The sequence below is a fragment of the Equus przewalskii genome, chromosome 12 (genome assembly GCF_037783145.1).
Source record: "Equus przewalskii isolate Varuska chromosome 12, EquPr2, whole genome shotgun sequence".
Classification (NCBI taxonomy): domain Eukaryota; kingdom Metazoa; phylum Chordata; class Mammalia; order Perissodactyla; family Equidae; genus Equus; species Equus przewalskii.
In genome coordinates, this window is record NC_091842.1 from 25,197,634 (window position 1) to 25,222,498 (window position 24,865).

Genomic DNA, 24,865 nt, shown 5'->3' on the forward strand with positions numbered 1-24,865 from the left:
TGACTTCCAAGTGAAATAACGTCAGGACAGACACCTAGCAGTGACTGGCACATAGTCAGTGCTCAATAAAAGTCAGGAGTTTGGAGGATTTCTCAGAATCTATTGTAATCAGTGAGTTGAGTTCAGGCAGGTTTGCCAAGCGAGATCCAGTTATGCCACAATAATCAAGCATGCCGCTGTCCTGGGCTACTTGAAACTCATGTCGAGAGGCTCTGATCACAGGCCACTTGAGCGCTATGGCTCTGGATAGCATCAGCTCCACGGACAAGAATCATCCACTAATGTGCTGGGCCTTAGCCACCGTTCGGCACGGAACCACGAGAGGAGGTTGCTCCTGCATTTCCTCTCACCCTTCTCAGCTCTGTCATATAAGGTGCTGTCCCTTTAACCACAGGTTGTCCAGAGAAACAAGAACTCTCCTCCCAGGGGATTATGATCCTCCCAACTGTGCACCAGAGACTCAGGGCTACGATGACATAGATGCCACCAAAAGAAAAGAAGAGAGGAACCAATTTTCCAGCCGACACAGAGCTGAATCTTTGTGAAGGAGCTGAAGGCCTTTCTGGATCAATAATACCATTTTCTGGTAAGGAAAAAATACCATTTTCTGGTAAAATGGGAGTAACTCTAGTAAATGAGGAGCCGTGAAAGTGTATTTAAACCTGTAGAACAGCAGTAAGAGGAGAGTCACACTGTCTTGCCGTAACTGGATATGTGCAGACCCACCGTGGATAGGAAAACAGACTTTTCCCTTTGACGGGAAGATGAACTGTTCTCCTACTTTGCGGAGGTTGGGAGAAACATAGCAAAACTCTGTGATAGTATTTCCTTGCATTGACTTGGGAGACAACAAATGTGGGCTGGATATTTGTGATGCTTGCCAGGAGAGTGGCCTTGGTAAACTACTCACCTCTCAGTGCCTCAGTCACATTATATAAAATAAAATCCCTGCCTCCTAGGGCTATCGAGAGAATTAAACGAGATATTGCATGGAAATGCTTAACACAGTGCTGAATGCACACCAGTTGTGCAAACATCTTTCCGCTGTTGAAATTTCCCTTAACACTCGGGAAATCACTAAGACTTTAGAAATCACCTAGTTTGACTCTCACTTTTACATATACCTTCTGGAGACATTTTGTCAAACATGTTTACTGTATACAAATTTCTACAAAGGTAATGTCTTGGCCTAAAACAGTCAGTGATCCTCAGATTTGACCACGGAATCATGAACTTCTCACAGATTCCCAAGTCAGGAAATGACTCTCTTCAAATGCAAAATGGCGGCTCTTCAGTTTCCAGTTCTCCTTAAAGGCCTATCCATACAAATCTATTCAAAAAATCAAAAGCAGACCAAAGAGATAGAAAGAAGGAATGTTAGTGACAAAAAAATGTTAAAGTTTAATTGAAAAATCCTACTCTATAATAGCTTGATTTGTATTTTATTACTAAGGATTGTGTTTGCATATGCAAGACCTGTTTCACTCTATGAACATAGCATGGGAAATGCTAAAATGTATATTCAGATCAGATCTGTTTATGATATTTAGTTTTAGATTTGTTGATATGTGAATTTGATGACTTATTAAGGTATGGAAAACTTGTCTATGGAGATATGGGAAATAAGAACAATTCATGAAAAATCATCATTTTTCAATTTGGAGAAGATGGAGAGGAGATTTGCATTAAAAACTACACCATAGGGGCCGGCCCGGTAGCACAGTGGTTAAGTGCTCACGTTCCGCTTCGGTGGCCCGGGGTTCGCCAGTTCAGATCCCAGGTGTAGACATGGCACCGCGTGGCAAGCCATGCTGTGGTAGGCATCCCACATACAAAGTGGGGGAAGATGGGCATGGATGTTAGCTCAGGGCCAGTCTTCCTCAGCAAAAAGAGGAGGATTGGCAGCAGATGTTAGCTCAGGGCTAATCTTCCTCAAAAGCAAACAAACAAACAAACAAAAATTACACCCTATTCTCCTTAGGAAGCAAGAATGTTCCAGGTGTCCCATGTCTTGAAAGTCTTTCCAACTCATCATTAAACTGTGACCAAGAAAGTTCAAAGTGATAGAAATGAAGGCTAGAATGCTTCAGACTGATGGGGGCTCAGGTCAGCCCTGAGAGCCTGAAGCACAGTGACAGGACATTAAAAGAGGCAGAAATAAGATAAGCCACCAAGATGTTGGTGGCTCCAATCCAATAGCTTTTCTAGGGTTTTTTTGTATGTCAAATAGCTAAAGCCTTCTGCCAGAAACAGTTTGGAGGTTTGATTTTTAATGCACAGCATTTATGGAGCCCTGGCCACATACCAGCCACTGTGCTAAGGTGCTCACTTAAATCCCAAACTAGCCAATGAAGAAGGTATTATCATTACTTCTCATCACACAGATGAAATGAGACTTGGAGATGCTAAGCAACTCGGCAAACATCATCCAGAGAGGCAAGTGTGGGTGCAAGTGTGCCTCTGGTATGTGTGTGTGTGTATTTAGGAGAGGGATGGTGTCTCACTTTCAGCAGAGTGCTAAATCATGACATGGCCCCAACACTTCCTCTCTTCTTTGCTCTTGATACCTCCACCACACTTACAGAAAATTGCCCAGGTAAGGCTTGATCCCTATTCTTTCTACCTTGACATAACAGAGAGTTTAATACCAATGATATTGGCAGAAATAGCTATTCCTGGGCTACAGTAAACTGCATTTGCAGCAAATGGGCCTCTCACTTCTCCAGACGTCACTCCGAGCAGCAAAGAAGGCCTGGCAACAACAATGAGGGGATGGTACGCCCTGCACCCTTTGTTCTATTGTTTATGTTATCACCATGCTGCAGGCTCAGGCACCCTTTGCACCTGCAGATTTTTCCACTCCACATAAGGCAACTAAGTAGGACTGAAGGGCAAAAGGGTGAGGGTGTTCACCATCAACAAGAAACCTTTATTGGAGAAGGCAGCACAAAGGAGACTGAATAGCAGAGAGGTTGCATAGGCAGGCCATATGGGTTCAAGCCTTGCCTCTGACGCCATGAGAGGGATACCCTTGTGCAAGTTACTTAGGTCTACATGGGTCTCAGTTTCCCCATCTGAAAGTGGAGATAATAACAGCACCAGCTTCACAAGCTTTTCATGAATGCTGAACGATATTAGGAGTGCATAGTGCCTGGTCTGCAGCAAGCACTTAACAAACATTGGCTTCTGTGACTGAAGATAGCTCTATGAGGTGTGCTAAGTGCTAAGCACGCAACACATAGCCTCTATCCACACCATCTAGGTAGGTTAGGGAGATGGGGCACACACTAAAAAAATAATTAATAATATAAGGTAGAAAATTGTCACATGAGTAGTACAGATACATACTACGGAAATACAAAGGAAGAAATAACAATGTTAGAAAAAAACCCTGCTGGATTACAGATGGCAGGCCAGAAAGGGAAGGGGACTTTACCAATGTCACAAAGCTAGTTTTGAAAAGAGTTGGGAGTAAAGTCTAGATCTCCTGATTCATACTGTAAAACTGTTTCAGGAAACTATGCCACAATAGCACTAACGAAAATAATCTTAACAATAGCATTAGTTAACACTTTGAAGATACTTTTTACGTGACAGGCATTTTCACACAATATCTTATTAAACCCTCATGGTAACCCTAGGAGAGAGGTATTATATTTTCCCCCATTTTACAGATGAGAAAGTCGAGGTACAGGAAGCATAAACAATTTGCCCAAAGTCCGACAGCCAGAAAGTGGCCCAGCCAGGACTTAAATGAAGGTTTCTAAACAGTTATCATGGAGGACTATAATGAAAGAGAGGAAGGCAGGGGAGCCAGAGGCAAGGGGAATGACAGACTGAATCTTGGCGGTAGAAATGGACATTCATGAAAAGTGAATGAACTGCTCTTACTGGAAGAGGAAATTCAGGTAGAGGAGTTAGAAAATACGGTTAGAACAGAGTATGAGGCAGAGAGAAGGGGGCTTGAATGTCAATCGAGGCAGCAAATTTTCTGTTTGTCTGCTTGGTTGGGGAGAAGGTAGGGACAGAAGACAGGAGCTTGACAATTCTATAGTTGTGTGTTTTGTTTTTAAGACTGATCTGGTCACAGACAGAATGAAGGAGAGTCCAGTGGCAGGGAGACTGGTCAGCGGCCAAATGTCGCAGCTCCAAAGAAGGATAGGGTGTTTTTCAGGTGTTCCCCAACTTTCTGAGGTCACACGGCCACAAGTCCACTTCCCAATCTCACTATAGAGCATCACGAGAGACTAACACTCTCCACCCGTCTCTCCCCACAGGCTGCAGTATTCCCACATCTGTATCAGTCAACAAAGCCCTTTGGGAATCATGAAGATTCTTTTCTGCTACCAGACGTTCAGATTCATCTGGCTCCCCAAGCCATCTGGCCGGCACTTTCACAAAGATCACCAGCTTTGGGCACCTCTGACTCTTGCTGACTTTGAAGCCATAAATCGCTGTGAGAGGTCATTGCCTAAGAACTTTAACTTTGCTGGGGATGTGCTGGACCAGTGGTCCCAGAAAGAGCAGGTATAAGATGACGGGCTTCCACTAGTTGCTTGGTGTCTCAGCCTTCCATTCCCTTATTCTTCCATTCCACCTGTCACTTTTAATTCAGCTCTTTCATCCCTCTTGGTTTCCTTTGCTTGTTTTCCTCCTGTCCTCCTTTCTCCCCAGGGAAGATCTTTGATCCTCAACTACACGTGGCTGTCTTTCTCTGGAGCCTCCCAGGTTCCCCTCATCCTGGCTACTCACAAAGTTAGGCCTCTTTTCCTTCATTTTCTCCAAGTCCCATGCAGAAGCTCCTTGCTTTCCATTCATTTGTTCAGGCTAGTCACAGGTTTATCCAAAGATCAGTAATTTGAGCTTCGGTTTTATGAATAGTCATCACTGGAGTAATTAGGAGAGAATCAGAAGTTGAGAATACAGCAACAAGCCTTGAGAAGTTTGTGGTGCAGCCTCAGGTCAAGGTCCCTGCTTACTGATCCCACCCCATGGCAGGCACTGAGCTAAACACTTTGCCCATCAGAGCTTACCAAAAGGCACTGCGAGGACCTGTGCTTCAGCAGATGCAGGTACTGGGTATACACGGTATTAAAATACATTGCATCAATCCTTTCTATTAGAGAGAGGGGAAAGTCTTCCTTTAAATCTGTTATGTCTTTAACAGCTCTCTTTCACTTGCTAAACTCTCTTCTGAATAGAGAGAGCAGTTAGAAATTGAAAATCTCTGGATAAAATTTCAGGGCATATTTTGTTTTCAATATATTCATTTTTCAGTAACCTATTTTTAGCAAATGGTACTAATTTTCCAATTATGGTCGTAATTAAATGCATTTTCCTTAAGTAAATGTATACAAGTACATGTATACGATGTAAAGAAAAAGACAAAGAACAATGGCACAGGTGTAGACAGATCTGGCAAAAAAAAAAGTGGTACTCAAATGACTCAAGGTTGAGAAATACTGACCTATTATTTCATGAAATCCCCATCACCACTGTGGGGGGTTGCAGATAAGGAACTTAACCTCATAGAACACAAGCTACTTATCCAAGGTCAGCAGTTGCAAAGGGACAGGAACTAGCCCCGGATCTTAGGGAGCTTATACCCTATAGGGTAGGGCCACATCTGGAACACAGCACAGTATAATGGAGTCACCTGGAACACGAGCACAGAGCTGCAGGAACCAGGAGAAGTCAGAGAGGAGCAGAGGAGGAGGCTAAGAAGGGCTTCACAGAGGAAGTAAAATGGAAATTGGGCTTTGAAGTACTTTCCAGCCAGGGAAGGTAAAAGGAGAATTGCAGATAGGGAAAGGCAGGGAGAGTCATTTTCTTCCAGGTAATACATAACGCAAAGAGGTTTTGCAGTATAGATGACCTGCCTTGTAGAATCATGTATGAGAAGGCTCTTCCAGAAATCAATCAAGTTGATGCCCCTCCCCTAAAGGCCCTCCACCCTATTCCCAGTTACCTACGAAAGCCCATCCCTCAAACTTTTGAGTAAAAAAAGATGTTAAGGCCCTAATCAACCTTAGTACCCCGACTAGGGTTATTTGGATGGAACAGAATCCAGCTTAAGCAAGAAAGACATTCATCGGAGGGATATGGAAGAGCTCACAAAATTGGGTTGGAAGCTGGAGTCAGTCTCAGAAGGCGAGGAACCTGCACAGCTCCCCGGGGATGCACAAGTACCAAGAGCAGACAGACAGCTTGCTCCAACCATTTTCTATCCTTTGGTTCTTTTCAGACAACTCAAAATCAGGGAGAGAAGGCCTGCTTGACCCAACTTGGGTGACATGCCACCCACTGGTCAGGGAAGGACGAGCACCCTGATGGGCTGTCTCCCCAAGGCTCAATAGGAGAGGAGTAGTCCCCCCGAAGACAAACTGGGGTGCTGTTACCAGAACCCACTGGCATAGGTGCTGAGGGGAAGTGACAGCAGACGTCCCATCTACTTGGTGACCAGTCATATAAGCCTTTTCTCTTTCCCGTGTGCCCTGGCCAGACAGGAGAGAGACCAGCCAACCCAGCCCTGTGGTGGGTGAACGGCAAAGGGGACGAGGTGAAATGGAGCTTCAGAGAACTGGGCTCCTTGTCCCGAAAGGCTGCCAACGTGCTCACCAAGCCTTGTGGCCTAAAGAGAGGAGAACGAGTGGCTGTGATTCTGCCCCGAATCCCAGAGTGGTGGCTCCTAAACGTGGCTTGTATGCGAACAGGTCAGTGCCAACATTTAACATTTCTAAATCACACAGAAACAGAGAGAGACTGAAAGTTGAGGTTTTTCTGAATTGTTAGTTCTGACTGAAGCTCTGCTTACAAAGGACAGAAAAAGAAGAGTTGAAATTAAAAGCAATCATGATGTAATAATAATAACAACTACCATAAGAGGTAGGTATTATTGTGATGCCTATTTTGCAAGAGAGGAAACTGAGGCTCAGAGAGGTTAAGAAGCTCGCCCAAAGTCACACAGCTAGAAAGCTACGGAATTGGGATTTAAACACAAAGCTCTATGAGAGCAAACGTGGGTATTGACGCCTCTTGGCAGTGCTGGTTATGATGTGTTCATCCAGATGATCCAGAATTTACTCCTCTGAATATATCTGGATTCTCCTTGAGATGAATATGCAAAAGGAAGAAAAACATTTTACAACACAAGGACTTGAGAGAATATGACTGTGGATCCTAATAGGAAAACCTCTGCCTCTTGCCATACAGAAAGGTTAATGTATTCAACGACATATTTTCTCCCAAAGTGGTAATTTATAATGTACCCCAAATAAAAATTCTAGAGGATTCTTTTGCCTCCTAGGACAGGGATCGGCAAAAACCATGGCCTAGGGATGGTCATCTATTTTTGTAAACAGAGTTTTAATGTTTTAACGGAATACAGCCATGCTCCTTTGTTTACATATTGTCTATGGCTTTTTGTTCTAAAACAGCAGAATTGCTAATTGAGACAGAGATGGTACGGCCCACAAAGCCGAAAATATTTACTATCTGGCCCTTTACCAGAAAAGTTTGCCAAACCCTGCTCTATAACATGATATAAATGTTCACAAATCAACTAAAAATAAGATTATCAAAGGATATATTACTGTGGAGAATACAAAGATCTTTGTTCCAATATCGTTAATAATAGAAAAAATTGGAAACAACTATATAGAAATGATTAAGTAAATTATAATTTACCTGAGACTAAAGTATAGTTGAGGTATGTTCATTGCTAATTGAAAGTATGATGCCTTGCTTTGATGGGATGTTATTAAAAGGATAATTATAAGGATTTTATAATGGTGTTGAAAAATGCTCTTACTGCCAATGTGAAATAAAAACAGGAATATATAAAATTTTTTTGCATTCACTATTAAAAGGAACTTGCAAATGTGAAACCAATTATGGGGTGGAAGGAGATTAAAGGTGGTTTGCATGTCATAAAAAATGTATTTAATACTACTTAACATAATTTACGCAATTTGTGACATGCCAAGATTAAAACAAACCCGCAAGTTGAATGGTCAAAAATATCCAGTTAATTAAATGTTAAGCAAGCAACTGAGGATTGTTTCCTAACTCAGAACTTTTAAATCTTCTGAGCGAATGCTGAAATGCTTGTACAACACCACATGGTGGAAAATTTTGCTTTTGCTGTAAAGCGTATGCAGTCTAAGATCCGCTGGAAGAGAAGGTGCGCCTTAACCTCCGGACTGGATATCTATCCATTGAACATATTCATGTCACAGATCCACCAAGAGTACTGACCCCAAGCAACGGGCTCACTTTGCTCACCATGATCTGAGCCTATTAATCACAACGAGTTAGGGATCGAGAAAGGAAGTTTTAATTCAATTAGCCAGCATAATCGGGAAGATGGCAGACTAATGTCTCCAAAACCATCTTCAAGGATTACAGAATCTTGAGGCAGTTATATAGGGAAAACGGGCGGTGAGGAGGGGGTCCAGGGATGTTGGTCTCCAGGCATCACATTGTTCCACTCTTCTGTCAGCTGTGATGGATGCCTTGTAAGTGTTTCTCCCGCCTGTGGTCAGCCTGTTCCTGGAGAGAAACTCGGAGAACAAAGTTTCAGTTTATCAAGCTACCAGGGAGTACATGTGTAAGTGGAGGCCATAAATCAGGAGAGCATGTGAAGATTTTAGAGTACTTGCAGAGCTGTGAGTAGTCACACAGAGGAGGGGCTGGCGTAAGAAGATGGCCTCACTTATGCTCACTTACAGTACTAACAATTTCTGAGCCTATAAGATCACACAGTTTGCAAAATAAACAATCTTATATTTTCATACTAGTGAACGAGCTGAAGTCCTCTGAGGTGTCTTCTTAATTAATTTCCTTATCATCACATATTTATTCATTTTTCTCAAGAGGGGATGACACGTAAGAACTTTTAAAGTATATTCAATACATAAAATCTCCTTCCAGGAATTCAACTCCATAGCTTATGATTATTTTCCTCATTTTACAGATAAGGAAAGGAAGGCACAGAGAGATCAAGTAACAGGCTCAAGGTCACAAAGCTAATAAGTTGCAAAGACAGGATTGGACCCAGGGACTGGCAGACTCTGAAGCCAGTACTCTAAGAGTCTCCCAGTGATCAGGGTCCTGCGGGAAATCTCTGGGGACCAAGGCAGGGTATCTGAAGGCTGGATTCCACAGCTCCTCCTCACTCAGGCACAAAGCTCAAGTTTCCAGAGTCCATCACCTTACCTAATAGACAACAGTTCTCTTCAGCTCAGGGCCCTCTCTCCTTCCCAGGACTTGTCTTCATGCCAGGAACAACCCAGCTGACAGCAAAAGACATCCTCTATCGGCTACGAGCATCCAAGGCCAAGTGCATTGTGGCCAGTGAGGAGGTGGTCCCAGCAGTGGAGTCCATTGTGTCAGAGTGCCCTGATTTGAAGACCAAACTCCTGGTGTCTCCACGCAGCCAGAATGGGTGGCTCAGCTTCCAGGAGTTATTTCAGTGAGTATTTGCCCTCACTTCAACTCTGGTACCAGCAATAACACCAATCACAGCTACATCTCAGAGTCTCCTTGCCTCCAAGGACTCTGCAATACTGTGGGTTGATCCTGGCTCCCTCCCAGAAAAGAAACACCTAATAAAAGACTTTGAAGGACAGAAAGAAGGGATGTAGCTCTGCCTCCACTTCCCTGTTTCCTGCTATGGCCTGTGATGAGTATCCTGCATGGCTTGCCCTTGCCTAACTCCTGGACCACATCTCCCACCACTTTTTCTGCCTTGACTCCCTCTGGCCACCCTTTTATTCCTCCAACATGCCCCACCTCCGGGCCTTTGCACCTACTGTTTCTTCTGCCTGGAAGAAATGCTCTTCCTCAGTCCTTTTTACAGTTGTCTCCTTCCTGTCAGATTTCAGCTGGCATGTTTTCTCCTCAGGGAGGCTGTCCCTGACCACCCCATCTAAAGTAGAGTTCCAAGCCACTCCAATACATCATCTGCTGTTTTCCTCATGGCACTCATTGCTATCTGAATACCATGTGTATTCTTTTGTTCCCTTATTTACTGTCTGTTTTTCTCCTCTATGCTAGGGGTTGGCAAATTAGGGCCCATGGGCTGATTCTGGCTTAGCACCTGTTTTTTAAATAAAGTTTTATTGGAACACAGCCACATCCATTTGTTTACATATTGTCTATGGCTGCTTTCATCATACAAGAGCACAGCTGACTAGTTGCAACAGAGACCTGATGGTCCACAAAGTCTAAGATATTTACTCTCCGGCCCTTTACAGAAAAAGTGCACCAACCGATGCCCTAAACTATAAGCGCTAAGATGGTGAAGGCACTGTCTGTCTGTCTGGTTGATCACTCTGTCCCCAGTTCCTACCATGTAGTTGGGGCTGAAGAAAAATTTACTGAATGAATGAACAAAACAGATCACTTAACCTCAGTTTTCTCACATGAAAAATGGGAATAATTATACTGTACATACCTCAAGGGTTGTTTTGAGGATAAAATAAGTTATATGTGAGAAAGTGCTTCCTAAACTGTAAAAAAGGCAGTAAAACGTTAATTAATGGTATTATCCTTCAAAGAGCTGTTAATAGCTTATGTTTAAAAAAAAAAAAAAAAATCCTTCCAGAGAAGCTTATAGAAAGAAGACAAGTAAACCCCGTTGAATAATAGGGCAGTTTCCTCTGTTGGAATGGAATTTTATCCTACTAATTGATATAAACCAAATCCTATTGGTCGATCCCAAAATTCTCTCCCAAGCGCCATGCCAGTGAATCCTGTTTGTGTCTTTCATTGACTGTGGAACTTTGGATAAGTTGTTACATTTCTGAAACTATCTTATCCATAAAACAGGGGTAAGCATAGCATCTACCTCATGGGGTTGTAAAAGACTCAAATGTGATGAAGGATGTGAAGTGTCTAGCACAATGCCTGGCACACAGTAGTCACTCCGTAAATATTATAGTAGTTATTGTTGCTATTATTATTTTCAAGTTAATAAAGTCACTCCTCAGTTCTGTGATTCCCTAAGGTAATGTATCCTGATTATTTGAATATGCACCTATATTAGAAAAATATTTTTAACACACTCCCCTAATACATGTATATTTATTTATTTATAAATTATATATGTGTACTTTTGTGCACTACATAAATATCAAATATTAACATTTTAAAGGACAAATAAAAGAATACATATAATTTGAAGTCCTCCTATTTTCCTCCATCCCCATTGTCTTGTATAACTCTGGGCAGCAAGTACCTCAACTTTGGAGACTCCTGTCCTCAACAACTGCAACATTCTGCTGACTCCCCAAGAAAGCATAAAGGTGTCACAAAATTCCCCCCAAAAAATGCCTTGGAACTCATGTGAATTTCAAATTGAAATTTGCACATTTTGGGGATAGTTTCCAAGACAAAGGAAATCCCTATTTCAAACAAACAACTCTGGAGTGTCATAACTCTAAAAATGCCTTGGATTGTTTCTCTAAAAACTAAGGAAAAAAGAGCTGCCATGGCCAACAGTTGGCCAGTCTTTCAGAAAACCACACGCAGCAATAATGAGGGCTAATTTCACATTGTTAGCGTCAACCTTTTATTCAAGGAGTTCATTTTAAGGCCTCTCACTCTCCTTCTGCCTCCCAAGGATAAAAGTCCATGAACGCTTTCCAGAATATTTTAATAGGATGGAGAAAAGGTCAAAATTATGGGCCAGACTGATGTTTCCCTTTTCCTATCCTGGCAAAAAGGACCCTTCCCGGTGGGTCTAGAACCCTGGATTCTGGTCTTAAGGGGACTGAAACAGTGTTCCAGGCAGAGGAACAGCAGGAGGAAAGCTATGGAGGCAAAAAACATTCTATGATGTGCAGAGAATGAACACAAGCAGTTTAGGGTGCCTAGAGAACAAAATGTGAAGTCAGAGTAGACGTCAGAAGAGCAAGCACAGGCCAGATTATGGCCTCTTATATAAAGATCTCATACGCCATGCTAAATCTTTAACTTGACTCTGTCAGCAAGAGAAGCCACTGACGAGTTCTAAGAGGTGAAGTGTCGAGGTCAGTTTTGGATTTTAAATAGATTTATCTGGCAGCTGTATCGAGGATAAATTTGAGAAGAACCAAATTGGAATCTGAGAGACCATCCTGGAGCCTAGTCTAGGGGAGAGATGAGGTGGGTCTAAATCTGAGCTCTGGTGAATGGGATGGAGGGAAGGAGGCAAACTAAAGAACCAGCAGGACTTGGAGATTGATTGGACGTGGAGGATGAAGGAAGAAGTCAAGGCTGATCTGCTTCTTAACCTGGGTGACTCAGTCAGTGGGGTACTATCAGCTGGAGAAAGAGTTTAAAGTTGGACATATTGAGATTGAGGGGTCTGTGAACATCCAAATGTCTAGCAGGTGGTAGATATATGAGCCTCAGACTCAAGGAGGTAAAGATACAAATCTGGAAGTCATCAGCACATAGTCAGTTCTAAAAAATCCAGAGAGACATAACTCAGGTATCCAAAGAAAGAGAGACAAGTCAGATAATGGAATCAGTGCTTAAAACTCTCTTTGGCATTCACAGATCATAATGTCTCTTCTTTCAGTAAAAGAAAAAAAATGAAAAGCCTTATATCAAAAGGTTTCCATACTAGATTGAGAAGCATTAAAAACAAGAGTTTTCTTTCTTTCATGGTATTAGATACGGTGAAGAAAGCCCCCTTTCTCCAGCCCAACACCTACCAATTTCGCCCTATATATATATATATAATCATGCACCACATAGTGATAATTTCAGTCAACAACAGACTGCATATATGATGGCGGTCTTAGTAGACTAATATCATATAGTCTACGTGTGTGGTAAGCTATGCCATCTAGGTTTGTGTAAGTGCACTGAATGATGTTAGCACAATGAAATTGCCTAACGATGCATTTCTCAGAACATATCCCCATCATTAAGTGGCGCGTGACTGTACTGAAGAAAATCAATACAAATGAATCTTTTTCTATTTTGAGGGGGAGGAGGCAAGTTACCAAGAAAACCACATTAATAATTCATGAAACCATTTTTGATGATATGCTGTAAGTTTATGTGATTAATCTTCACTGTGTTTTACAGTTTTAATTCATCATCAGGATGAATTAAAATGGCATCCTCAACCTTGTTTCCTTCAACCTGGGAAATTAAAAATACGATACGAGTTCCAAAAATTCTTAGGTATTGTATCAGTTATCCGATACTGGGTAACAAATCATCCCAAAACTCAGTGGTATAAAACAAAAATCATTTTATTTACTTATGATTCTGTGAGTTAGAAGTTCTCACAGGCCTCAGCAGAGGCAACTGTCTCTACTCCACATCAGCTTGACTGGGGCTGGAGGATCCATGTGGGTTCACTCATAAGTCTGAGGCTTTTGTGTTGCCTGTTAACTGAAGCACCTCACTTCTCCCACACACGGCCTCTCTCTCCACCAGGACAGTATCAACATTCTTAATGGTGGCTGGGTTCCCCCCAGTGAAAGTGAAAACTATGAAGCCTCTTGAAGCCTAGGCTGAGAAATTGCAGAACTTCTGCCACACTCTATCAGTTAAAGCAAGTCATAAGACCACCCCAGGTTCAAGGAGAGAGGACATAGGCTCCACCCCTCAATGAGCAAGTGGAATGCTTACACAGGGATGGAAGGAATTGTTGGAGCTGTGTATGCAGACAATCTCACAGATATTGTTATCAGGTAGAAAGCTCATGGCTTTAGTAATGGGAGACCCAAGTAAAGGTGGCTTAAACAATACAATTTTATTACATCACAAATAAGCATAGAGGTAGAGTGGAACGAGAGTTGGTTAATTCAGTGGTTTGATGAAGTGAGCATGGACCCAGATTCATTCATCTTTCCATGATGCCACCCTCAGTGTCTGTCAGTCCCCTTGTGATCCCACCATGGCTAAGGTAGTTCCAGACATCATGCACTTTCATACCAATATCCAAAGGCCAGAAAAGAAGAAGTGGGGTGGGGAAAGGCAGCATCCCTTCCTCATGACTCTTTTAGAACAAAGAAACATTTCCCATAAAGCCTTTAAATCTCATTGACCATAACTGCATCACGTGACCATCCCTAAAGCAGTCCCTGGTAAGTTAATCAACACTCACTCCCTGGAGCTACAGGGAACAGTCTCCTCTCAAGCACATGGCTGCCTGACAGCTGAACAAAATCAGAGTTTTATCAGTGCAAGAAGAATGGGATGCTATTCGGTGAGCAACTAACTGTGTCTGGCAATGATACTGAAGATATTGAATAAAAAATATTAAAAAGTTTGATTCAAATGCCAAAAGATCGTCCTTTAAATCACAAAAACTCCTGAAATAATAACAATTTATAAAAATTCAATACTGATTTTAAAAAATTCATAGGGTAAAAAAAAGCACTTAGAAAAAGTTTAAATAAATAAAATACATCCTTTTGTTATTGATATTGAAAGTTATCTTCCCTTTCTATTTGGCCTATAGGGAGGTGGAGCTTAAAAAGAGAGAGAAAAGGAGCTGTTAAATCTTAGCACTGATGTGCAAAGTCCCTCTAAGATTTCTTCAGAAATTCCTCTCAGCGAGGCTCTGGATTAGGCTCTGTTCTATTAACTATCCTCTGGTATCAAGAGGACATAAGGAACAGAACGAAAGAACTATCAGAATTAAACTGGTCTGCCATCTTCAGCCACCATCTTGGGGTCCATATTTTACAGATCCGCGTCTGCAGAACACAGTTGTGTGGAGACAGGAAGTCAAGAACCAATGGCCATCTACTTCACCAGCGGGACCACAGGCTCTCCCAAGATGGCCCAGCACTCTCAGAGCAGCCTTGGAATTGGCTACACCCTCTGTGGAAGGTAGGGAGGAAACTCTGTTTTTGCTAAACTCTCCCCTGAGCTGCCAGCACGTGTACCCAACTGTCTAGCGGACGCCTCTGCTAAGATGGCTCTTAGATATCTCCAGCGTAACGTCTACAAAACAGCACTCTCGACGCCCCTGCCCAAACTTAGCTCAGTAAATGGGCACCATCTCATCAACTGATCAAGCAAGAACTTAGGAGTCAACAATGATTCAGTCCTCACAACAGCATGTCTGGCTCCTTCTCCTCATTGCCAGGTAAATGTCCCCACCCAGAGAGGCCCTCCTAGATATCCTAAAACAATCCCATTACTCTGTTTTATTTTCCTCATAACACTTATCACTATTTGAAATTATGACACTGATTTATATAATTACTCACTTTATTGTGTGCTCATTCACTATCTAGCTCCCTAAAATAAGAGCAGAGATCTGGTCTACCTTGCTCACCTTGCTTGGTAGAACAGTGCCTAGCATATAATATTTGTTCAATAAATATTTGTTGCATTAATGGCCAAACTCAGAAAATCATGCCAAACCCAGCTTCCCACTCCCCTCTCAGACTACCTAGGATTCTGAAAAAATCCTCTAACAAAAGCAGGGGGTAAAATCGCTCACCCTGCCTTGGGGCTTCTTTTGACCCTCCTCTGCAGCCACTGAGGTTCTGGCCAGTCCTCAAAGACACCAGTTTGTTTGCTCTCCTGATTTTTTTTGTGTGTCTTTTTGCTTCTCTGCATCATTTAGGTATTGGCTAGACCTGAAGTCCTCAGATATCATTTGGAACATGTCCGACACTGGCTGGGTCAAGGCTGCCATTGGCAGTGTGTTTTCTTCCTGGCTTCAGGGAGCCTGTGTCTTTGTGCATCGGATGGCCCAGTTTGACACTGACACCTTCCTAGATGTAAGTCATGACTTCTAGCTACATCTCTCCCTTGTCTCTCCCAAAGCCACAGAAAAATGATTCCTCAGCATGCAGGGCTTCTTGGGCTTATGGAAAACATTCCTTTGTAAGAAGCAAAGTCTCCAGGGACTCGGTTTTTGAATGTATTTAACCGAGTGGAGAGGGAATATCCACCACACTCTCAGGTATAAAATTCACTCTTCTGCTTCAAATTGTTCAGGATGTGCTAGTGTCGCTAAACCTCTGGCCGCTTAAGAGTCTGGTTCTAAGTAACAGATCAGAAATCTCAAGTCCAAACAAATCTTTGGTTTCTGATTCAGTGAAACAAAGACAATGCTGATAAATCCGAAGCCCTGTGCAGGGGAGACTGAAGCTGGGCTCACCTTTCTCGCAGAGCAGCTCCTTCCATTCTCCCCTCACCCCATGCTTCTCACTCTGTTAATTCTCAGAACCCAAGATTCTGGAAACCAGGCATGCCTCTCCTTCTCAGCCAGAGACAGTTAGATTGAGGTATCAGATGACACCGATTTCTTTAGCCTTTAGAAAAATGTGATTCAGGCCAAATATTTTTCAACCATGAAAAATCAATTAAGTTGAATGAAATACATATTATTAAATAAGCACCACACCTGTGTGTGAACAAAAGCTATACTCACCCTGCAATTTTGCTAACTGGTCTGATGAGATGGCTTGAGGGTCTTAACAGAAATGTAGGGTAACATAAGAACTTGGATCTCTGCGTCAGGTTTACAAAGTGCCCTAAAGTAGATAAGTTAACTGTGCAGTTTCCAAATCTACATTTCATAAAATAAGAATATTGTTTTTTATAAAATATTAAATATTTTATAATATTTAAGTGAGAATATTTAAAACATTCTTATTTTAATATTCTTATTTAATATTATATTAAATAAGATAATGAATAATAAATATTGACATTATCAATTATTAATAATTAAGATATTAACATATCTTGATATAATATTAAATAATATTCTTATTTTACAAAGATAATATGTATATTTTAATGTGTCATGGATTGACACTATTCTTAGTTATATACACTACACTTGCTAAGAACAGTTGGAATTGAGGGAGCAAGTACACACAGTAGAAATGCTCACTTACAGATCAAAAGTTATTCTTGATCTCTGACAATGCAGATAGCCTAGATATACATCTTGAACACATTTTCCCAAATGCCTAAATTTAATATAAATTGTCAACTCATTACATGACATAGTGAACCTCTCTAGAAAGAGGATCTCTAAAATATTAGTATTTCTCCAGATTTAAGATGTCTAGCTTATTATTTGAGCTTTAGCACTGGAGGGATAATGAGCCCAGCAAATCTTAAACAATTAAGAAAAATCCTGAAAAATGCCTTACTTATGCATTTAACCAATCCATTCTAAAGCACCAATGTCTTTTATAGAAACAGTGTTGGCTCAAATGCAACAATTTATTTTTTGTTGAATTTGATTATGTATGTCTATTACTGTTACATATAAACATTCTTTCCAATAATTGGAAATTTCCAAAAGACATACACCTATTAGTGACAACTAATAAATATTTGCTTTCTTATTCCTAATAGTGACCAAGAGATGGGCACAGGTTAATGAAAGAAAGTGAGAGGTTAGACATCAGCTCTAATTCTGGCCTTTAATTAACCACTTTTGACATCTGTGTCTTTCTCCATCGTGCAGACGCTTACCACTTATCCCATCACCACCCTGTGCAGCGCGCCCACTGTGTACCGGATGCTTGTGCAGAAAGACCTTAAGAGGTACTGGGGCAGAAATCTCCATTTGAACCACAAACAAAAGCTACAATCCAGCATCACAGATCTCCCCTTTTCAGAACAGGAAAGCCCAGGCTTTCTCAGTCTTGACACTATTGACATTTTGAACCAAATAATTCTGTGTCGTGAGGGGCTGTCCTGTGCTTTGTAGGATGTTGAGCAGCATTCTAGCTGGCCTCTACCTACGACATGCCAGCAGCACCTCCCACTCCACCAGTCGTGACAATCAAAAATGTCTTGAGGTATTGCCTGCCTAAAGTCTCCTAGGGAACAAAATCGTCCCCCAGTTTAAGAATAACAAGGAGCAACTAGGGGCAACCGAACATTTTCCTGGGGACAATCAGAGCCTTACAGTCCCAGAACTCCCACCCCCTCCCCCCACCAAAAGACACAACTACATTTATACTGCCTTAAAGGGATGCTAATAAAGTCTTAGGACTTGAAGATTATATTCAACTCAGGCAAATCACCTGACTATCCAGTGGAGTTGCACTGTCTATTCATCTAACTAATATGAATTCAACACATGAGAAAAGAAAGACAGACTCAATTAAATGGTGCAGCCTCACCCATCCTGTTCCCCGAGGTGGGGACGTCCAGGAGGGAGAGTGCTGAGACAGAATAAAGCAGATAGGAACATTCTCTTATCCTAGTCAGTGTCAGCTCCTTTGTGGCCCTCAAAGTAATTCAAGGGCTAGTCGGAGGTTTTTCTGAACAGGCACCATTCCTGTCCTAGCACACCCTCCTGCTCAGTTGGGACGTCACTGTATCACAGTCGGGCTGTTTCAGACTTCTTCAACCGAGTCTTGGGGGCAGCTGAGTAGTAAGGCCAGCAGTTAAAAGCTCAAGCTCCAAGTCAAACAGGCAGGGCTCTGCTACTGACTAACTTGTGACCTCAGACAGTGAAGATGACCTTGCTAAGCCTTCCTTCACTCCACCCAAAAGAAAGGATTAAGAGGCACCTCATTGGGTGGTGGTGAGAATTCAATGAGAGACCAGGAAGCATCCAACTCCGCCCTTTATTATTTGAGGGCTTGGGCAAGTTCTTTAACTTCTCTCAGACTCAATTTCCCATCTGTAAAACAGGGGCTGTGAGGATTATGAGAGTGCTCCTAAAGCGCTTACAACAACAGACGGAAATGCTTGATTAACATTAGCTGTTATGCCACCTGGCATAACCATTATTAGCATTTTCTCCTGCTTTTTTCCCTTTAATAGCCTGCTAAAATGTAAGCTCTGTCAGGAATCCTTGTTTTAATCACTAACATGCCCCACTTGCCTAGAACAATGTCTGGAAATGTATTAGGTGCTTGGCAAATATTCGTTGAATGAACTTTCCTGAGACTTGCCTCTCCTAGTTCCTTTACTTGTTGCTTGAATGTCCTAATTACCTTGTAATAGAAGCCACTCAGATTTCTCTCCTGAAAGACCCCACACAACTCTGACTCTCCAGATATAAATTCAAGAACTTGCAGCACTGCTTGACGGGAGGGGAGCCGCTCAACCCAGAGGTGCTGGAACAGTGGAAGGCGCAAACTGGGCTGGAGCTGTACGAAGGCTACGGACAGACCGAAGTGGTATGTTTAATGGGCAAAGTTTAAGTTTAGCATATTGGGAGCCTTTCAACCCCAGGACTGTGAACTGAGCCCCTGAAGTGCCCTCATCCTGCTCTAAATTTTTATGGAGTTTCCCAGAACACCTTGCGCAACCTCTAAATTGCTGAATTACATTTTGCCAAAGGGGAATTGTGATTATTCCTTACAGTCTTCCCGTCTCCTCCTGACGCAGGAGAGTCTCAGAGGTGTTAGGGGTTGGAGAAGTTCAGAATTGAGCAGCTCAACTTTCCATTGCACTGGGAAGGACCCCGGAGAGCCCCAAGGTGCACTTAATGGTACGCTTAGTCTAAAGGACTGGTTTTCAAAGTGTGGTCCTCAAACCAGCAGGATCAGCAGCATGTGGGAATTTGGTAGGAATATAAATTCTTCACACACGCTGCCACCACCCAGACCTACTGAATCAGAAACTCTGGGATGGGGCCCAGCAATTTGTGTTTTAACAGTGCTCCAGGTGATTCTGTTACACACTCCAGTTTGAGAACCACTGGTCTAAAATTATATATTTCACAAGATGAGCTTGAGTACTGGGAAAATGAGTCAAAACTGAGTCTCAAGTTTCATTGTCATGATAAAAATAGCTACAGATGGGGCCAGCCCCGTGGCATACTGGTTAAGTTCAGCACACTCCCCTTTGGCAGCCCAGGTCCACAGGTTCAGACCTGGCACAGACCTACACCACTCATCAGCCATGCTGTGGCGGCAACCCACATATAAAGTGGAGGAAGATTGGCACAGATGTTAGCTCAGGGCTAATCTTCCTCAAAATAAAAAAGCTACAAAAATGAATTTTTACATGCTTATATAGAACATGTTCTCTCAATAGGGAATAATTTGCGCCAACCTGAAAGGACAAGAAATTAAACCGGGCTCCATGGGGAAAGGAGTACTACCCTATGATGTCCAGGTGGGTGACATCTGACTTGTTCAGTAAAGAAGAAAGAATGTTTTACAGTTTCTGCTATTCATTATACAACTATTCATAACCCATTTTCATTTTGTGAAAAGAAAATTTTAAGAACCTAAATTGTTTCTTTTATTCTAGATTATAGATGAAAACGGCAACATCCTACCACCTGGCAAAGAAGGGGAAATCGCCCTCAGACTAAAGTCTACACGGCCCTTCTGTTTCTTCTCTGAATATGTGGTACAAAAATGCAGAATGTGCTATTTAGACTTTAATAGAAAAGGTGGTACAGGGAGTCATACAGACTTGGATCCAAATTTCATATCCACCATGTTTTGCTATGTAACTTTGGGCAAGTTACAAAACCCAAGTCTATTTTATCAACTGTAAAATGGGTAGAATATCATCTATCTCCTAAGAGTTTTGTAAAGATGAAATTCTACGTGTAAGAAGCCAGTTGCAGTGGTTGTCCTCAGAAAGGACAACCGGGCAGGCTGTGGAGTTGGGAGCGGGGCATATGGAGCACTAGAGGTGGAAGAGAGGTTTACTCTTTATTATACTCTTGGACCTCTGGTATTCTATATTAGGAACTACCTTTTTAAAGAATTAATTTCTTTTAGAAATACAATGTGTAATGTACTAGTCACTTCCTGGGATCCATACTGCTTTTTCTCTTCTGACCAAATGAATCCCCAAAGTTATCTCTGATTCCTAGGACAATCCAGAGAAAACTGCCGCCACAATAAGAGGGAATTTTTATGTCACTGGAGACAGAGGAGTGATGGACAGTGATGGGTATTTCTGGTTTGTTGGCAGAGCCGATGATGTCATCATATCCTCTGGGTTTGTACATTTTCCACTTTAAGAAAGTAACACTTTGCCAGGGGAGATCTCCTACTTGGGGAGTGTGGTGACCAAAAGCTTCCTCTCCTCTTCTAGGTACCGTATTGGGCCGTTTGAAGTGGAGAGTGCACTGATTGAACACCCAGCAGTTGTTGAATCAGCTGTTGTCAGTAGTCCAGATCCAATCAGAGGAGAGGTAGAGTGAATGTCACTAATTAAAGTAGCAATTTCATATTGTCAACTTCTATCCATTTGACCACTCTAAGGAGTGAATCAAGATTAGTCATGTAATTCTCATTATGAGGCAGACGTGGCAAAATGTACCTGGGCAATCAACTTTACAAATAAGTTGTGTCCCAAAGGGGATATATTAGGATTCTTTTGGTGGTGAGTGATAGAAACTCAACTCAAACTGATTTAAGGAAAAAAAAAGGAATTTATTGGCTCACACCTAAGAGAGGTCTTCAGATACAGCTACATCCAAGGGTTGCCGTGAAGTTAGCAAAACAGTCTCTCACCATTTCTTGGCTCTGCTGTTCTTTATGTTGGCTCCATTCAGGCAGGTTCTTCCTCCTTGATACCAGCCAACTCCACATGTACACAGGGAAGGAGACAGCTCCCTTTCCAACAGTTTCAAGTGACTCCCAGAACTGCAGTTGCCAGACAAACTAAACGTGGTCTGGGGAATGGTATATGCTGACCAGCCAGACCTGGATCACAGGCCCATCATTGGAGGTAGGAGTGAGTGGCAACCCCACCACAGAGAAGGTGGGATAATGCTCCATCAGAAAATCAGGGTACTGTTACCCAAAAAGGGGGAACAGATACTGCATAGGCAAAAGCAGCGGATATTACTGTATGTACGATTGTCATGGAACTCAGGAGACATTTTCTCACAGAAACAATGCAAACAGGAGACTGTGGCCAGGTTCCCAAACAAGTCCCATACGCCTAATTAGGACCCAGTGAAAGGGAACTCAGGGAATGACAGCAGTAGCCTTACTTGTCGGAAGAAGTCATAGAGTACGGAAGGGAGAAGTTTCCTTTCCTCATGGAAGTTTCCTATAGACTCAGAAAGCGGTGAAATTTCAGAAGCAGTTTGCCTATCAGCATCCTCCCACATCTTTCTGTAATCCCAGTTCACATACCAGTGACCCTCTGCAGTGACACTATGGATCCCATACTCACACCTCCTGTACCACCTCCTGTACCACCTCCACACTCAATGAATTCCATTCTCCAAAACATTTTTCTCCTGCCACCATATTCTCATTCTCTCATATAACTGATTTCAGCTAAACATCAGAAGTAAACACCAGTTAGAATGTATGAATAATTAATAATGTAAACTATACTTATTAACCTCAGTAATTATCTAATTGGTGGGTTTTAAACAGCATTACCAACAGAAGCAAAAAACGTCAGGCAAGAAAAACACGACAGAGGTAGAGCGACCCTTCCTGAGAGTCCATCTCCCAGCATGCACAACCCTTCCTCCATCAGGTGTCCCCAAACCCCTACCAAAACACATGTTCTCTAGAAGCACCATTTGTCCCCTTCCACACACTTCTAACAGTACAGGGCTATGGGAGTAAGTGGTCATCTGTAAATCAAGGACTGCCTGTAGAATAAACAGGGTTAGTCTGGTGGAAATGTTAAATACACGTGTGACATGTAAATCTCAACCTTCCGCTTCATTGAACCACTGCACTCCTCACACTCACAAACCATTCATCTGGAATTAGATCCCAAAATCTCACTTTACAGTGGTAGCCAAGCTTTGTTCACAGGTGATCTCCGGCATTTGCCTTCACCACTCATGCTGCTATTAACAAATAAAAAGTACCTGGGTTTAGCATTCATTCCGAAGTCTTGATATGTCTGAAAAACAACCTGTCAACATAAATTGACTCTTCTCCTGCAGGTAGTGAAAGCTTTTGTTGTCTTATCTGCACCCTTTAAATCGTCCAACCCAGAGAAATTAACTCTTGAACTTCAGGATCATGTGAAAAAATCAACTGCACCTTACAAATATCCAAGAAAGGCAAGTATTTTGCCCAAAAGTTAAAAGTGTGTTACCAGACAAGGGTCTAAGCTATTAAGTATAGAGATTTTATTAGCTTTTGACTATAGTAACTCATTATATAAGTAGAAGACACCTATTTCAACTTGTTTAGTCTTAAGAATTTTGCTTTAAGATATTTTATATCAGGACACAACAAATGCTTGATAAACTCCAAGTTTTGATCAACTGTGCAATACTGAGTAAGCAACTATTAAGGATCCTTATTGGACTAATCAGTCCCATTCCATAGGAGGAAAAATGTGGTGGCCAATCGTTTTTAGAGACAGCACCTGATTCACCTATCATAGTATTCTTGGGCCATAATACGCTTATAAATCCAAAGCACATGCCTTTAAGTATCAAGTGAGCAAATTTAAGGCTCAGGAAGAAGATACAAAGAAACTGTGGAATCTTTCCTGAAAGCATCTTCTTCAAAGAGATTTAAGAATAATTCTACGTAAAGACTCAGAGATGGCACTGTAATTTCTAGTGCTTTCCTGTTACAGTGCCTGATGCTCTCCACGAGAATTCCATTTCAATTGGCATCCATCACTGCAGCCAAAAAGCAATGAATTTCAACCTAAGAACTAGTTACATTTTCTCCATTAAATTCACTAAATCAATGACAAGTTGATTGTCAGAAATGTTGGTTTGAGGACATTTTAAAATACAGTAGTCCTATCTTGAGGGAGGGGAGCAAAGAGAATTTTACTATCTAGTCAGGGCATAGGGGAAAATTGTATATACTCTAAATTACCTCTCAAAGTCTCCCCTAGAACCTCCAGCACCCAGCCCTTAAAAACTCAAGAGCCAAGAATTAACTTGCTGTTTCTCTTTGCGTTTAGCTGTGGCCTTTATTTCCCTGGGGCAGTAGAGGCCTAGGTCCTGTTTGAACTGGGGAAAAGCAAGGGGGTAAAGAGATTATTGTATTCCTCTGGAAAACCATATAGGTGAACTTGCACGACAATCTCATGTGACAGAGCTCCACTGTCATCTTCACTGTAGAAACAGAACAGTTTCTGGTGACCAAGAAATTCAGTAAGCTCAGGCTAAGAAAAGCCCCAGACTCTGAAACTCAACATGAGTTTCAGGAAAGCTCTCTCCTATTGTACTGACGGCTGGAAAAGTCAAAATGGAATCAAGTGTCTCATAACGTTTTTCTGTTATTTAGGTGGAATTTGTTCAAGAACTCCCAAAGACAATCACTGGGAAAATCAAACGCAACGTTTTAAGAGACCATGAATGGGGTCGAACATAGCCTGATTTCTTATCAGTTAAAGGGCTGCTTCTTTTAGTCCTGGCTTCCAGATAATTCAGTGACTACTCTCTCAAAGTGCTTAAGATTTTTCCTGTTGAAAAACTCAACTAAGTTTTTCTTTTGTACTTAGCCAAAAAACAAAAATCTAAAAATATTTGGGAATTGTTATGGTGACCAAACTAACAAAAGCAATGATTATAATGACTGTAATGTGTAAAATTACAAAGGTCAAATGATTACTTATAAAAGCACACTGGACAATGAATTCATCTTGTGTCTGATTAATTCCAAATAAAGATTAGAACTATCCTAAGAGAAGTGTTCAAGACAGAATTTCTTCTGCTTAACATCTTTATATATTACTAATTCTTTAAGGTGGATTAAAATATTAATGTTAAGATGAAAAATATAAACAACTCAAAAGCCAATTAGTGAATTTAATTAACTACTGTATTATTATACCTCATTTTGAAGCAATTTACTATCTCTTTAGCTTGGATTAGTTAAGAGTATTTAATTATTCAAGAGCAATTACATTTTCTCTATTTTTACTTTTTAGGACAATGTACATTTTTATTGACATAATTTGACATATAAATATCTTTGATATCCACTTACTATAAAGCAAGAGA

The 24,865-nt window shown here is 41.6% G+C and overlaps 2 protein-coding genes across 2 annotated transcripts in view; both read left to right on the forward strand.

The window, feature by feature from the left end:
• Positions 1–24,865, forward strand: part of LOC139074901 (leucine carboxyl methyltransferase 1-like) — a 161,791-nt gene that overhangs the window by 60,061 nt on the left and 76,865 nt on the right. The gene's annotated exons all lie outside the window — the stretch shown is intronic.
• LOC103543057 (acyl-coenzyme A synthetase ACSM4, mitochondrial) lies at positions 296–24,546 on the forward strand. Its single transcript, XM_008509978.2, has 14 exons — positions 296–586; positions 4,278–4,527; positions 6,503–6,713; positions 9,265–9,472; positions 14,698–14,841; positions 15,587–15,743; positions 17,453–17,532; positions 19,001–19,124; positions 19,987–20,067; positions 20,206–20,307; positions 20,783–20,910; positions 21,007–21,106; positions 22,835–22,954; positions 24,147–24,546. Exons 2-14 carry the CDS (start codon positions 4,327–4,329, stop codon positions 24,231–24,233), a joined length of 1,743 nt encoding a protein of 580 aa, XP_008508200.2. The 5' UTR covers positions 296–586; positions 4,278–4,326; the 3' UTR covers positions 24,234–24,546.

What these genes read in the sequence shown, in the direction of transcription:
- LOC103543057 (XM_008509978.2), top strand. Translation starts at nt 4,327, where the DNA reads ATGAAGATTCTTTTCTGCTACCAGACGTTCAGATTCATCTGGCTCCCC. An exon ending in CGTGGCTTGTATGCGAACAG is followed by an intron (nt 6,714 to 9,264) that starts GTCAGTGCCAAC and finishes TCTCCTTCCCAG; the next exon opens with GACTTGTCTTCATGCCAGGA. An exon ending in GCTACGGACAGACCGAAGTG is followed by an intron (nt 19,125 to 19,986) that starts GTATGTTTAATG and finishes TTCTCTCAATAG; the next exon opens with GGAATAATTTGCGCCAACCT.